Raw genomic sequence first — 16,199 nt, 5'->3', positions numbered from 1 at the left:
AACTTGGTCGACTTTTTCAGCCACCGGGCTAATTATTGAAATTGATAGACGAAGCGGAAAGACAAAGATGACAAACTGAAAATAAAGCGATGCTATTGGTGGAAACGGGTAACTGCAATGCACAGAGGGGGTAAGTAGTATGCTAACTAACGGCAACCCACGACCAACCCTACGGTTAGTCCACCATTTTCCCCCTTAGTTTATAACAACCACCGGTTTCATCCGATGAGATCGCTCCGTACTCCCTATGTCTTCTTTGTCTATAGCTATGTCTATCATTTTCAACTATCAGCTCGCAGATTGACATGGTTGCAACCCGAAGGAGGAAAACGCTCTACTGAGGTAAAAAAGGAGGTTCAGTTGCTTGATGAATTTTGGACAACGTTTGCATTCATTCACATTTCGACCCCCCTCAGAAGGTGCGTCGAGACTTTTGGAAGGGGTCTTCATTGCTGCCAACATGAAAACAAATGTTGTATTCGCACCGAAATTCCGGAGGGTTTTTCGTTTATTATAACGGAGATTAACATCAGTTAGTAGAAAAGTAAGTATAAAAATATTTCGCCCAGAGCTGTCAAATTGACGTTGAAAGGTGTCGTCTTCCCTGACGAAGAGTCGCAGTCGCTAGTCTAAACCTCTGAGGCTGACTTGAAAAATCAATCTGATTGAGCCTCAGAATAAAGACCGCTTGGATAAAACCATGAAAAAGGGCCATTAAAAAGGCCACCGTTGCCTGGAACACTTACCTAGTTCTCAAGTTCAAGCTATTCAAGTCGGGACTAGACTTTGTTGCCTGGTCCAACGCAAAGCACTCGGGTTTTCCATTATTGAGTGTTTTATCTTTGCACTACCGGCAGCGATGGGACCCGGGGAAAAAGGTCGCCATTGAATATTCGCGGAGTGCGTCTTCGCGGTTGGCAATCTGTTCGCGACATGTACGCGGTCTCATGCACTGTTGCCGAAACACATTCACCATCCTTCCATTGATCCATCATTCCATCGTAATGGATTAGTTGCGATGGTCAAAGAATCGCGTGTTGATGGTTTAAACTTATAGACGAGCAAAAAACAGTAAGATCTGACCAAACCGCAACCGACGGTGGCGTACGTTCAGCTGTGATAAATATAACCCAGCTGATCCGAACGGATGGTTGGGACAGTTAAGTCGACGCCTGGATACAAGATACAACTATTCGTACTCGATGGACGTCTATGTTGCATACACCAAAACTTGAAGGCGCTAGGGCTTTTTTTTGACCGCTCAGCGGAGTATAAAGTGACGACTACCGGTGACTACCAATTTCAACGATCAGCCTGCAGGTGCCCCAAACAAAATTAACACAAGCCAACATGCTCGCAAAATACTCCTTTAACCGACAGTGACGTATGTTCGGCTGTGATAAATACCTATAACCCGGCTGATCCGAACAGATGGTTGGGACAGTTAAGTCAACGCCTGGATACAAGATACAACTATTCGTACTCGATGGACGTCTATGTTGCATACACCAAAACTTGAAGGCGCTAGGGCTTTTTTTTGACCGCTCTGCGGAGTATAAAGTGACACGCAGTGGATTGAGTCAATTAGAGAGGTCAGACACGAGGAAACTGTTGACTAAAACTGCAAATATTGGTATTCATATAGTCATATTTTTAATTCTGAGGGGTGCTCTTGAAAGAAAATTTCACGAGGAAACCAACGGAACCACTTTAAGAACCTCAAATTTTTGTATAAACGGAGTTATAAACGTTTAAAGTTTCCAAATTTTGTCCGACCTCTCCTATCGACTCGATCCACTGTGTGACGACTACTGCGCCTTGTCTCCACGGGACGTTTCAAGGGATTTTTCCCAAGTTCGAATCGCAGGTATGAAACTTCTGGGCTTTTTCCCGGTTAATCAACACACCAAAATTTCTTCTCTTCCTTTTTAAATCGTTCTAGGGACTCCACAAGGACTCTTCCTTGGCACTGTGATTAGTATCGACTAACTCACTATTTTTCCTAACTTCGCAAGTGAGATTTTTCCCTGGGACAAATCCTATGAAACGTCCCGTGGAGACATGACCTACCAGTCACCAACATAGAGTACATAGAGTCGTAATGTAGGTGGGAGAGCTGGCGCCACTTTTAAGCATTTTCCACGTCCCGAATTCCGAGACTCCTGTGTGACGCCGGGTCACTTTTTCGATACATAATCGATTGTTTGCGATACACGGGTACCCGGCCATCCGATGACAACAACAACAACAGAGGAGATAGGGATTACCACGTATTCCACAACGCCATTTTGGATCGAAAATGTATCGAAAAAGCGACCCGAACTCGGCGCACACCGGGCTCGGAATTCGTCGAGCAGAACATGGCGCCAGCTCTCCCATTTACATTACGACTCTATGTACTCTATGGTCACCAATTTCAAGAATGAGCCCGCTGCGCGTGAGGCTAGCCACGAAAAGGGATAGATTCCGTAGTCGTGGCGGCACGGCGCGTATGAATGGGAGTCGTGTGGCGCGCGGGGAGCCGGCCCGAATCTGTCAGCGCGGGAAAACATTTGCATCGGAAGCAATAAAATGCGAGCCGCGGATACGGGACATGGGACAGGGACAAGGCGCACCGGATTGGGCTACGCGCGCACCCGACGCCCCGCGCTCCCAGCCCACGGCGCGCACGCTCGCACGCTCATTCATTCAAGCGCAAGTGGAGCACCCGCTTGGTGGCCCCGCGTCAGCGTCTTCGTGCGCCGGCAAGGAGCTCGGGTCGCAACAACCCAACGCGAGGGATTCGGTATCGCGTCAACTGGTCGCTTTGTCAAACCCGACTTTCGGATCGTGAAATTGAGGTGCACACGGAGAAAAAAACTTCGTCCGTGGGATCCGAAGTTTAGTTCATGTGGATCTCTGAAGTTTTCGGATTGAGCATCTGAACACTTTAGGTCCAGCTGCTGAGGTTTAGATCACACATCTGAAACTTCAGTTCTTACATCTGAAGTACTTCGGTTTTCACATCCGAACAACTTCGGTTCTCACATCCGGAAAACTTCGGTTCTCACATGTGAACTACTTCGGTTTTCACACCCGAACAACTTCGGTTCTCACATCCGAAAAACTTCGGTTCTCACATCTGAAGTACTTTAGATGTAAGAACTGGGGTTTCGGATGTGTGATCCGAACCTCGACAGCTTGACCTAAAGTGTTTAGATGCTCAATCCGAAAACTTCAAAGATCCATATAACCTAAATCTCGGGTCCCACGCACGAGGTTTTCATCTCCGTGCAGAATGGGTCACTCACAGGCGGATCAAGACACTCCCAACGGGGAAGGGGTGGAAGGGGTCCCGGGAGGCTGCCCCCCGGAAAATTTTCGAAATTTTACAGTTTGAGTCCATTTCGTCTGCATTAGTTAGACTGAAAAAAAAGTTACCGGCTATATAGATATACCGTCCGTTCCGGGCTCAGGGGCCGAAAGTTACTAGTGCTGGAGCCGTAGCTTCGATTGCTCCGGGACCCACGCCTGGAACTTCTGACCTCTGACCCCGGAACGCGGACGGTGCGTCTATATAGTCCGTAATTGCGGCTTCCACGGCCGGAGTTTTTTTTCAGAGTACCAAACGTAAGCGTCTTTCCTCCCTCTTCCCTTTGTTCCTTAGGATGGCTCTGTACGGTGCACATAAATTGGACTGCATTTTGCAATTTGGACTTATAAATCCTGGTTCATCTGAAGAAACACTTAAGTGCATAGGGGAACTAATGGCACATACGTTGTTTTTAAACCGGGCTAGAATTTATAGTTCCAAATTGCAAAATGCAGTCCAATTAAGGATGCCTTGAACAGAGCCTCAGGAAGAGGACAATTTTTATGACCTCCAGTCAAATCCGACAGTGTAACTTTGGATTTGGATCCTTTTCTAGGGTTACAGAGATTTGCCACGGCCAAAATGTTAAATATGACAGAAAAAATATTGTGAATTTTGAAAATTTGAGGGTAGGTCTCATACCTACCCGATAAGATTTGTCGGAATCGTAGAATTTTATTACTTATTTTTTAGTATGGTGTCATTGTAATCCCTTGCAAAGATCTGTTTTAAAAGTTAGACCTCTTGAACAGGTAGGTTCCCCTGGTTCCCTCTTAAAAATCCCAAAAACATGGGTTTTTTTTTTTTGCACGAATGTTCTAAATACTTTCAGCCCTATATCTGCACAAAGAATTTAACCGAATACGACTATCTGGTAAAATCACGTGCGGCGTCAGTGTTACAATCTCAACTTCAAGTGTTTTTTTAAACTTGAAAGTTTTTCCAAACAAATACGTTCATACCATCATTTGTCTCGTAAAATCTTACGCCTCATGATCTCAAAAAGATTCTTGGAGCAATAATTCTTTCGGACAAGGACTCCGGATTCACTCAACCAATTTGGCGGCGATGCATCTATGATTGCGTCCGTCCAGACGATCCGAAGACGAGACAAAACAATGCAGATCTTCATGCTAATGGCACTCTCTATCGCTCCATTACTCTCGCTCTCTTTTGCATCCATTGTTGCAAAACCGCGCCGAAAAACACCACGAGTCGTCACGATTCACCGATTCGATTCACTTTTTCGATGCTGCATTGGCAACTGCGCTTTATATCGGAGCGCAATGACCGTAATTAACTGACCGCTTAGTCCTACTCTCAGTCTTCTACGTTAAACAATGATATCTCGGCTTATTAGTATGACCGAGGAGGAGAAATTCTCGAATATAAGCGCCGGTCAAGCCAGCAGAATCTGAACGGTGCTTGAGGAGGCCAAGAACTGTGAGTCGCTTTTCCATTCGCTGGAAAATTTACATTGAAACGGGTCAGTGCCTTGTGCCACAGAGTCACGCTACCTATGACTTCAGATTAAAAAGTAACTACCTACAAAAAATGTCTGTTTTTGAATCGTTTGCATGTGACGTTCTCCATTTTTTGGGATCCTAAGCCCATAGCGTGGGGGCACTGGGGCTGTTCTAATATTACGTAACGCACTTTTTCCGTTTTTTGCCCCCTTCCCCTTGTAAACCCCCTTTTGAATTAGGTTAGGTAGGCCTGAGCCCTCCCCCCAATTTTCAAAAAATGTACTCCGGAAAGGTGGGAGTTACAATTTTTTGTACGTTTTTTTTCAAAGTTCCCCCCCCCCCCCCCATCCCTCGGCTAGCATTCGCTACGAACGCTGGGCTTGACCCCCCCCCCCCCCCTTGTAACGGGCCGTACCCTGGTGAAAATTGGCAGTAGAATCTATGTTCCAAAATACCATAGACCTACAGCCGACTGTAAGATTTTCAATAGCTTCTATAGCCGGCAACACAATTTCTTATGGCCTTTTATAGCCGATGGCGACTAAGCAACAGCCTGACGATAAGGTGTATGCTAAACGTTACTAATTACGGATGCTAAGACTTGGTGAGTTTTTGGACTACCGCTCCCTTTTTGGGCCGTAGTATCTTGATTTATTTTGCGAGGAAAGTTCCGTACTTTTGAAGGATGCCTGCCATTTCTAATATGTTGGATCGCGTTCAATTTCGTACGATACTGTGCAATACCTCTAGTGTGAAATAGTTGCTTCAAGCGCCGTGGTACGCCGCGGCGCGGCGTAGCGGCCGGGCAGCCAGCGCGGAACGCGCATTGGCGCCTACAAACCTAACAGGGATACTTCACGCATTGCGCAATGCGTGAAGTATCCCTGTTAGGTTTGTAGGCGCCAGTGCGCCGCCGCTCCGCTTTGTGTTAGGCTCTAATATTTGATCTCGTGGAGTCAGCGTTGTTCAACTCATGACTTTGAAATGTTTGCACACTCTGTATGGATTATTCTCATTTTAATTGATGAAAACAAATATGTAGTAAAGGAAAATGTAATGTGCGTTTTGTAAACATTATGGTGATTCCGTACAAACTTAAGGATTTACAAAGCACACGAATTTCTACACAATTTCTTATAGTCTTTTACAGCCCATGGCGAAAAAGCAACAGCCAGGCGATAAAAAGTAAAGCCCGGCGACAGGAACTATAGCCCGGCTGTTTAATTTTTCATCGCTTCGTGTAGCCCGGCCGTATTATTTTTTCCACTTTCTACAGCCAGCTATATGATTTTCTATCGCCTTCTTCAGTCGGCTATAAGAACTCCTATGGTATTTTGAAACGCAGCTCCTATCGTCAATTTTTACCAGGGTCACGCTGACTAAAACCCCCCCCCCCCCTCCCCCCTAAGTGCGTTCCGTAATGCTTGAATAGCCCCTTGGCAGACCTGAGGCAATCACGAGTGGAACCTTTATTCTGCCGTGAAAGCGAAGAGAGCAGTAAGTGCGTGCTGGGATGAGCCCCGAGACACGTAAAAGCATGTTCTAACCGTGGCTCATACAGGGTGTCCCAAAAGTCCTTACCCCCCCCCCCCCCCCCCTCGTAACTTTTGAACGGTTAGAGATAGAAGAATGAAACTTTGGGAATGTTTCTATATTAAAGGGGACGATCTTCTAGGGGGGTCAAAATTTTTGTCCCTCCCTCAGGGGGGGCGCGGGGGCCCCCAACTTTTTTTTTTCAAATAGTAACCCCTATCTTGTGATACATCATTAGAAAGAGCATAAAAAACTAAGACTTTTGGCGCAAACCGCAAATCAATATCATAATTTTTGACCGAGTTATGATAGGTCAAAGGTCAAATTTGACCTTTTTTCAAAAAATCATATCCCCGGTTCAAATTATCGTAAAGAAAAAAACAAAATGGGAAACTTTACCAAATTGTAAGCACTTTTAAGTAAAAATCACAGAAATTACTTTAAACTAATTTTATGGGGGGTTTCCGACCCCCAAATACGTCATATTAAAGGTCACACGATATTCTCGCGAAATGAGCCAATTTCCCCTTACTTTTCCTCAAAATTATCATAGTAAGTTCAAAATTAGTTCAACATTGCGTTTTCAAGTCCCCAAATTTCGAACAAAGTTTTAAAAAAATGAAATTTCAATGGTTGAATTGAATCACCTTAAATTTCGTTTTTTGAACTTTGCCCGGAATTTGGGGACTTGAAAACGCAATGTTGAACTAATTTTGAACTTACTATGATAATGTTGAGGAAAAGTAAGGGGAAATTGGCTCATTTCGCGAGAATATCGTGTGACCTTTAATATGACGTATTTGGGGGTCGGAAACCCCCCATAAAATTAGTTTAAAGTAATTTCTGTGATTTTTACTTATAAGTGCTTACAATTTGGTAAAGTTTCCCGTTTTGTTTTTTTCTTTACGATAATTTGAACCGGGGATATGATATTTTGAAAAAAGGTCAAATTTGACCTTTGACCTATCATAACTCGGTCAAAAATTATGATATTGATTTGCGGTTTGCGCCAAAAGTCTTAGTTTTTTATGCTCTTTCTAATGATGTATCACAAGATAGGGGTTACTATTTGAAAAAAAAAAGTTGGGGGCCCCCGCGCCCCCCCTGAGGGAGGGACAAAAATTTTGACCCCCCTAGAAGATCGTCCCCTTTAATATAGAAACATTCCCAAAGTTTCATTCTTCTATCTCTAACCGTTCAAAAGTTACGAGGGGGGGGGGGGGGTACGGACTTTTGGGACACCCTGTATAGAAATGTACTTGCTGCTCTCTTCGCTATCACGGCAGTATTGGCCATACTCCGTCTATGAAGGTACTCTAAGATAAGAGGGTGGTGGGAAGGAGACTCACCTTTTTGAGAGGAGGTCTGGAGCGTATGAATTCTAGGATGATGGCGTGGGCGTCCTTGCGGACGCGGTGGGGTATGTTTCCGTCGACCATGACTTTGTTGAGCTTGTAGCGCCGGGATCTGATGTCGTCCATGAGGATTTCGTACGGGGTCAGCTCGTACTCGATCGGGGTCCGGCTGTAGGACACCTTTTTCAGTTTTACTCCGTGCCTCAGCTCCCGGATCACTTGCACCCATAACCGAGCCTGAAACAAACAAAACCCAACCACATTATGAGTAAAAATCTTCATAGCTTTCATACGGATTTCTACTCTTCTACTCTGCCGTGCTGAGGAAAAACGCCGTATGAACCTTCAGGCGTTGCCAAATTTTCTTTGATAAAGAATGAATTCCCTGATGAACTTACGAGTATTTTTCTTCCAATTTTTCAGAGAATTTTGTTCGTATTTTGATCTAAAGTTCCTGAAAATTTCAAGGATGAATATTCATAATTATCCTCAAAAATGAATAGAGTTTCGGAGGAAATTTGGCAACTCTCAAAAACTTCCTAAAAAAATTGGAGAAGTCGAACAAAATCCGGACACTTTGAAAACTTGTATTTTAGGAAATACAAAACAAAAAAGTTTAAGAGTGGTTCCATTGGTTGTTTCAATGAAGTTCCTTCCAGAAACACCCCTTGAAATTAAATTTGTGACGAAATAAACATCAAAATTTGAAATTTTTGCCAAAAATTTCCTGTCCGACCTCTTCTATACTGGAAGCAGGAGACCCCAAATTAAATGTGAATACTTCCTGAATCAAATTACGGGATCAAAATAAGAAATTTTTGTTCTACAATGTTTTCCGAACAAACCTTCCCCTTCAGAGTTGTAACCCCTCCCCCAAAACCACCATTGAAATATGATTTCGGTTTCATTGAGGTCAGGAATGTGGTCAGCGTGTAAAAGAACGAAGATGTGTGAATTTCATGCATTTTAATACATAACTGTCATCACATTCAAAGAAAAATGAATTTTTAGCCAAAGCTTTCAGTCGCTGTAACTCTGAAGCGAGGGTTTTTAGGTGAACGTTGCAGCAAAAAATTCTTATTTTGATCCCAAAAATGAATTCTGGCAATATTCGCATTAAACTTCGGGACATCCTGTATATCGATGGGTCAGTTGTACACCTTCATGAATTGGAATAAATTTTGCGTAAAAGGAGCTACAATGTCTGGCCCTACTACACTAGAAAAAAAACACATTGGATCTAGAGTCCAGACTCTTAAAAACATCGACAAGAAAAAATACTCTTGATTCAATCAGAATCAATCTTAAATAAAAAACCAAGCCTCTTAATTTGAGCGGATTTCCTTTTAATTTAAGCAAAAATCTGATTGAATCAAGAGTACTTTTTCTTGCCAATGTTTTCAAGAGTCTGGACTCTAGATCCAATGTGTTTTTTTTTTCCCAGTGAGAACTAATGTCACGCATGGATGGCTTAAAAATGACAGCTTTACAATCAAGCAGTTTAAGTCGGTTCGAGAACGACGTCCGTCACTTTCGAAGTCGGAACTTGTAAATACCGCCAGAGTCGGAAGAGGAATTAAAATTTAGTCTTGTTAAATGGCGCCATTAAGATTTTTGGCACCTCCAGCCGAAAGAAGACAGTTGCGTAACCGACCAACGGAGCGCTATTATCTCCGGCTTCGATGACCGGTCATGGTCGAAACTTGAGAGTGTTCGGTGGGCTTTCTGCTGCGCGATCGTACGTGATAGCGTCTACTTCTTTATCCGCCCGCGCGTGGCTCCCAAGAAACGCACGAGCTACTACTTAGCAGTGCCTAGTAGTACTACCTATTACTAATGAAATACGATGGACGCATTAAAAATTTCCCAATTCAACTTATAGGTAAGAGAATGAAAGTTTTTGTCAAGGTCAATTCACGCTTTCTGCGCACAAAAAAAACTGGAGTCTACTCGGGTCTGATCGAGCGTTTTCCAAATATTTCGGTATATTTTTCGATGGAGGAATTTTCCTGTGCACCAATTTTTTTTGACAACATTAAAAGTACCTTGTATCAGAAGAGGTAGGAGTTGTGTTCGAGACCAAGCTCTAGTTATTTGCCTTGCGTATAGCTTGATTTCAATGCCTAGGTCTGCGCTGATTATAGGTTTTTCCGGATATGTGTTGGGAAAAAAATGCAACGCGCCTTCATGTTTTTGCAAGCAACCCACTCGTCCAAGAGACACGAATAGTTGCATCCAGGAGCTGTTACAGTAACTTCGCCTGGTGTGCAGCAGTGACGAGGCTTGCTTTGCGATTTACGGCTTGATCTCCCATTTGAATAAACGGAAAACGATCAATAAACAGAGTGTTCGCAACATACACACCTTAATAATCGATTATTTACCACAAGTTCAAATGGGGAAGTATCGATAATCGATCATTCACGCCTCACCACTGGGTAACAGCACGCCCCGTCGCGTCGCGCCTAGCGCTGTGCGGAAAAGAAAAGCAAAACGCCTTCAGTTTTTTACAAGCAACACGTACATCCAATAGACACGAATAGTTGCATCCAGGCGCTATTAACGTAACTTCGCTCAGTAACAGCACGTCGTTAACGTAACTTCGCTCAGTAACAGCACGTCGGGTTGCAAAATGTGTGTAAAATCAAGCTCAATTTACAAAATGTATCGGTTAATTTGAATGCCTATTTTGACATACGACAATTTCAGTTTTTTCATGAGCAGGAAGTTTTAATTCGCAGTTTATGATGTAAAGTACAAACGTTCATTTCTCATTTATTGTTGTTTTCCGAAGTTTTTGAAATGCCCGGCGGTGTTCACCGTGAAATTTTGATGGGAAACGCAAGTACTGTAACGCTCAATTTCTTTAGTTTCTGACTTTGATCCGTAACAGTTACATTTGAAAGACACATAAAATCAAAGTCGTCGAAAAAGAGGAAGTATCATTACTTTTCTACCCAGCGGCGAAGCGATGAAACAACGTTTAAAATTGCAGTGTAAGTGCAAGTACAAAAGCCCACGGCGGCATGGATGGCATCCGTCCTCTCACACCGCGATGGGACCGAGTGATAAATGACCTGGCGCGAAGTGGCCATACACGACCATCTCAACCGTCGCCAAAACTCGGAAATCAGAGTGCAACGCGGTGTCCGAGATGAACTGGCGAGAAGGCTGATAGCCAGTACCACTTCTTGGTTTTGACAGATTGAGCCGCCAACATCCAACGACCAGGCCGTTAACCCACATCCGCCGTGAAACAACGGATCCACGGATCTCCATTGCGGCGTTTCAAAATTTCCGCTCCTCTTTACATTTTTTAAACGGGTATCGCTGGGAATTTTCGCTTGGAATTTTCAGTGAATAATTCTGAATCAAGAACTAAAAATCGAGTTAAAGTTCCTTTGACAACTTTAATTAACTATCCTTTGCAAGAGTTCAATGTGATAGGCAATCTGCGTCATCACAAACCAAGATACGTAGTTTGATGGCTTCTCCACCGACATGTAAGCTCGCACCGGGTCCGTAAACTCAGGATGCATAACGAGCACTTTTTTTCTGAAGAACGCCGTAAGAGCATCTAAACGTTGCCAAATTTCCAGCGATAAAAATGTTTATTTTTGATGTTGACTGTGAATATTTGTCCCTCAAGTTTTCAAAAGCAGAAGATGGAATTGCTGGTGGAATTGCGGAACATCGTGAAGGTTAATATCCACAGGACATTCGAAGCGTTTAATTTTTCACGTAGAAAATTTGGCAACATTTGGATGTACATAAGCCGTTTTTCCTTAGCACGGCAGTACATAACTAGGAGCGATGCCGAGCGTCTCCTGGCTTGATATTTGGACGTATTTCTGCCAAACGGAACTAAGCGCATTATGATGTGAGTCCTGTTGTGCATGTATTCTTATACGTCTCAGGGCTCATGTCTTGATGCACTTAGTTCCGTTTGGCAGGAATACGTGCGTTTTACGAGCGGTCTCGTTGGAATGACGATTCTTGGAATCTCCGGTCATTGAGATTCGCAGACAAATTGTGTCATCATGAACTCTTGTCTCGGGAAGAGGAAAGAGGGATTCGTCAAAAGGCATTTATACTTTACGTGCATTGAGGAAAAAGGATCCGGGTTTTGGGGGAAGTTGGTCGGCCGGATCCTCCAGGAAAATCAATGTCAATCAACGTAAGCATGTCCATAAAAAAAGCACGTAATTCTAAAGGAGATGAGTATCAAGCTGTGTTATGGATTTTTACGGGAAAGAGTGGGGTCAAGCTCAGCGTGCGTTGTGCTAAATTTGTTATATATTTTTATTTATTTCTAGGGGCTGGAAGGAAGGAGGACGCCTAATACAAACACTTAGGCACCCGTTTCAAGCTGATCTTAATAATTTTAAAAGTCATTGCTTGAAGTTTTCAGTTCTATTTTTGTAAAATTGATCAAACATGAGCTTTGTTACAATTTGTGTCTCAGTTCTATTTATTGTTTTTCTTGTTCACGGACTCGTTTCAAATTTGAGAGGCTTGGAGGACCAGGCACATAACTTCAGTTTTTAAAAAAAATGAGGTATTAATGATTTCAGGTAAAACTAGTCTAAATGCATGTGGCGTGAAAAATCTCTTCAAATTCCAATTTTAAGCATCAAAAAGTCAGTTTGGCACCATAAGATCCATGTAATTTCGAAATTTCGAACACGTAATTCTCGAAATAGCAAAAACTGCACTTATGTCCCTTGTCCTCCAAGCCCTTCATTTGTCATTTTGAAAAATAACCGACTAGAATACCCTTCAAATCAAGTCACGTTAAATCATACTATTCATTCACCAAAATCTCAAACCAAAAAGGCATGAAAAAACACATTGAAGAAATTTTTTAAAAAAAAAAACTAAAACTGGTGATATAATGAGCAACCCATGACAACAATATTTCAAGAAGTTTTTCTAAAGAATTATTAAATTAATATTGAACGGAATAAAAAAAAGCAAGTAACTGGATTTTTGATTCGAAAAGGTGGACACAAACAGAACGCAGCAGAAATTATATAAAGCTTCTAAAAATTAGGATATAAGCAGCTTTAGGATCTTAAGCTGATGTATACACGAGAAAAATGTAGGAAGGAAAAGAAAAGAGGAGGTGAAAATGAAAAGGTAATACTTGGTCTCTAGATTACAGGGTTCCATATCCCTAATCTCTGACATGCATAAAACCGAGATATTCCTGCCGTAAATTGTAAAATTGACGTAAAAGCTCGAAACAGGAACAGGCTCTCGTGTTTTTCTCGCAAACGTAACACTTTAACAAAATCTTCGTTCGACCAATTGTAACAACTCAGAAAATCGAGAAAAAGATTTTCTAGCGGCAGACATTTCGATTGAAGTTCCTAATTTTTTGCAAATTTGCCCCCTGAAAATTTGTCAAGGTTTTACAGCCCTACTAAAAAAAGGCCTTATGCTTGGGAGGATAAGTCAGAGCGTCCCCATAAAAACAGTGCAGGACTGAAGCAGATGAGATGACAGATAATTCGGAAACGCTTAAACGCATAAAACGAGAGGTTACAGAGAGTAATAAAAGGTACTAAAAAAAGAATCCTGGTGTCAGAATCTACCAATTACGCAACGTTTGGTTCTTTTTATTTTCTCGTTCGTCCTCTCGGTCATGCAAATCGACCATTAAGAGAAGCGCAGCATGCAATTCGGCTAAACTGCTTTCATGGTGAATGCGAGAAGGAGCGTAAGTGCGAGAAACTTCCGACGGGACACATACTATTTTACATTCCGTGAAAAAGTGATTAGGTTGAGGCGTTTGGAGACAAGGGGAGGCGGGGGCAAGGAAAGCTCCATGTTACGTCACGAAAAGTCATCCGAAGATGAGCAGGATGATAATGAATATTCATGCGATTGCATAATAATCACGCATTCAGTCGCAGCGACAAACAGAGAAGCCATAAACGCAGGAAACGGGATGCGAGTTAAAGTAAAGGAAAAATCGTACTTGCAAAGCTCTCCATAGTCTGAGGTGAGTCTTGGAAGGAAAAGAAAACAAAGGCAATGAGTAAAAATAGAGAGCTACATATAGATTACAAAGAATAAAAAAGATATGCCAAGTATGTATCGACTCGAAAAATATTGAAATTTTGCAGAAATTTCTTCATTTTTTTACATACACAAAGAAGAAAAAAATTATTTTATTTTTCCACTTGTTACGCAAACACATGCGTTCGGCCAGGCTTCTTCCCCGCGAGCCTCGAAGTATTTATACCAGAAAAACAACTTTTTTGATATACTGCGCGCTGAGAACACGAGATTCTATAATATTCAATCTGTGATTTAATGATGGCACAATCGTAATGCACTAATACAATAAACTCAACACAGAATCTGGACTTAAGGTTGAGCCTTAGTACAGCTCAGTGCTCAAATGGAAACAATCCGAAATCAATTTGTCAAGTATCACAAATATGTGGTGGCCACTAATATAGTCTACGGTTGATGGGAAAGTCAAAAGTCAGGTCACATCACACATATTGTTCGATACGTGTTTCGTCCGTTGCGTTACCATTTTCGCAAAGGCACTCCACCTTGCAAATCGATAGTCGAATCGCTATCGAAAAACCTCGATCGATAAACAGCATTTCAAAGATAGGATTATCGATAAAGGCGATTCAGCGAGCGATCGACCTGGAGCTCTTGAACCGGGCTGTCGCCGCAGACGGCGGAGATAAATCCCGAGTCAATGTTTCCATAAATTCTCGCGATTGATGACAGCGCGCGGAACACCGCTCGCGAAATGCAACATGCGAAAATCGCCCTTGGTGACACGACACTTGCTTTTCCTTATTCGATTCGGTCCGCTTTCCGAAACTGGGTGAAGGCTCCCGCCGACATTGCCACACCTCCCCCAAAAACCCCTGTTAGCAGGAATACTCTGACGGAAAAGACCGAAATCTGGCAATGCCTTGCGGCCCAGTTCACATGCTTTGATGGCGATCGGCGCCCCCGGCGCGCAGTGCTACTCGTCCTTTGTTCCGAGCCCGGTTCTTTTATCCAGAGAAGCCAAAAGTTTTCCAACTTTGGCGAACGGTCCTAAGATAAATCGTATTATTTATGCACGCCGTGGCAACGTTGCTCGTATCCCTACGCGACAGTTCTGCACATCATAGACCGCCCTGGGCTTCGGGCTTTTGTTTGGACATGATATCGAGAGAGCGGTGGAAGACAAGAACGTGAGTTTATTCAGTGCTAAGCGCGGTGTAAAACACTGCCGTGCTAAGCAGAAACATCGTATGGGCCTCAGAATGGAAAACTGAAGAATATTTTTCTTCTAATTTTTCCGAAAGTTTCATTCGCGTCTTGATCTAAAGCGAATTTTCGCGTCGAATAGGGTGGAGTCTGTTACAGCCCATTGCTTTTCCAATAAATTATATGGACTGCATTTTGCAAAAAGGAACCAAGATCATTGCAATGTTGCTAAGATTGTGCAACTTCTCTTGTCTTGGAGGAAAAACCTGTTCATCTATAAACATTTTCTAATTCACACGCTAAAAACTGTTAATTTAAGATCAAAATTACCATGTAAATTTCATATTTTTGCATGATTGCAGTAATTTTATTGCAAAGGGTGAAGTCGCACAATCTTAGCAACATATGGCAATGCTTCTGGTTCCTTTTTGCAAAATGCAATCCATATATCTGATAATGGAAGAATCTGACGATTGGTTTGAGCAACACGGATAAGATGCTGAGAAAAATTGGGAAAACCTATGAGTATACACTCAGTCATTCAGCATGACTGGAAGAAGCCTTCAACATTTTAATCATGTAGCAGTTGAGCGTAAAGATGTTCATTCGACAAACTTAATGAAAAACAGCGACCTTTCTCACTTCTGCGCCCGTAACCGCAAAGATTCGAAATGAAACCGAGATAATTTAACTATCAACAAAGTTGCCAATATGACAGTAAAGTTCTCGCTAGAAACTCAGCGTGGAAAGCTATTTCTATGTTCCTCTTAATTTTTCGAAATTTTACACTAGGATTTTTATGTTGCGGACAAGAGAGATAACCAATTGAGAAGCCAAGCGCACAACAGCGCACATCGTCGCCTTGCGCGAACACGACACTCAGCGCTGCATTTGGTAGTCATTGACGGGCGTGAATTTTAATTTTCCATACTCGGAAGCCGGCTGATTGCCTGTTTCCCTGAAACATCGCCGGCTAATACGGAACATGCGCCCTTAAATTAAAACTGCCGGTGAGCAACGCTTGCCGCGCGTGAAAACATCCTTTGATGCCGCGCATGCTCCTCTTATTAACTTCTCCCGCACCCAACCGTGTCAAGGGCCGCCCCCGCCGTTGCTAAATTTTAGCCTTATATGTTTAAGAGTAAAGAGGAACGAAGAAAAACCGTGCTTGTGCGCATTGTGAAGTTGTTACACACATCAGCTACCTACGCAGACTTTTTACAGCTAAAAATCGAGAAGCTAAGAAGATAATCGAGCTACGTA

The 16,199-nt window shown here is 42.8% G+C and overlaps 1 protein-coding gene across 3 annotated transcripts in view; it reads right to left on the bottom strand.

Annotated features, from left to right (window-relative positions):
- Nucleotides 1–16,199, bottom strand: part of spir (spire type actin nucleation factor) — a 442,084-nt gene that overhangs the window by 126,170 nt on the left and 299,715 nt on the right. For 2 of the 3 annotated variants that reach the window (XM_072302604.1, XM_072302606.1), the window contains exons 6-7: nucleotides 13,690–13,719; nucleotides 7,701–7,943 (exon numbers count right to left, since the gene is read on the bottom strand). In XM_072302604.1, coding sequence (XP_072158705.1) covers nucleotides 7,701–7,943; nucleotides 13,690–13,719 — 273 coding nt within the window. The remainder of the gene's footprint in view (nucleotides 1–7,700; nucleotides 7,944–13,689; nucleotides 13,720–16,199) is intronic. The other variant, XM_072302605.1, reaches the window with a different exon arrangement.

Source organism: Bemisia tabaci, chromosome 7, assembly GCF_918797505.1.
Source record: "Bemisia tabaci chromosome 7, PGI_BMITA_v3".
Classification (NCBI taxonomy): domain Eukaryota; kingdom Metazoa; phylum Arthropoda; class Insecta; order Hemiptera; family Aleyrodidae; genus Bemisia; species Bemisia tabaci.
The sequence above is the reverse complement of the archived record's forward strand: the minus strand, read 5'-3'. Positions and strand labels throughout refer to the sequence as shown.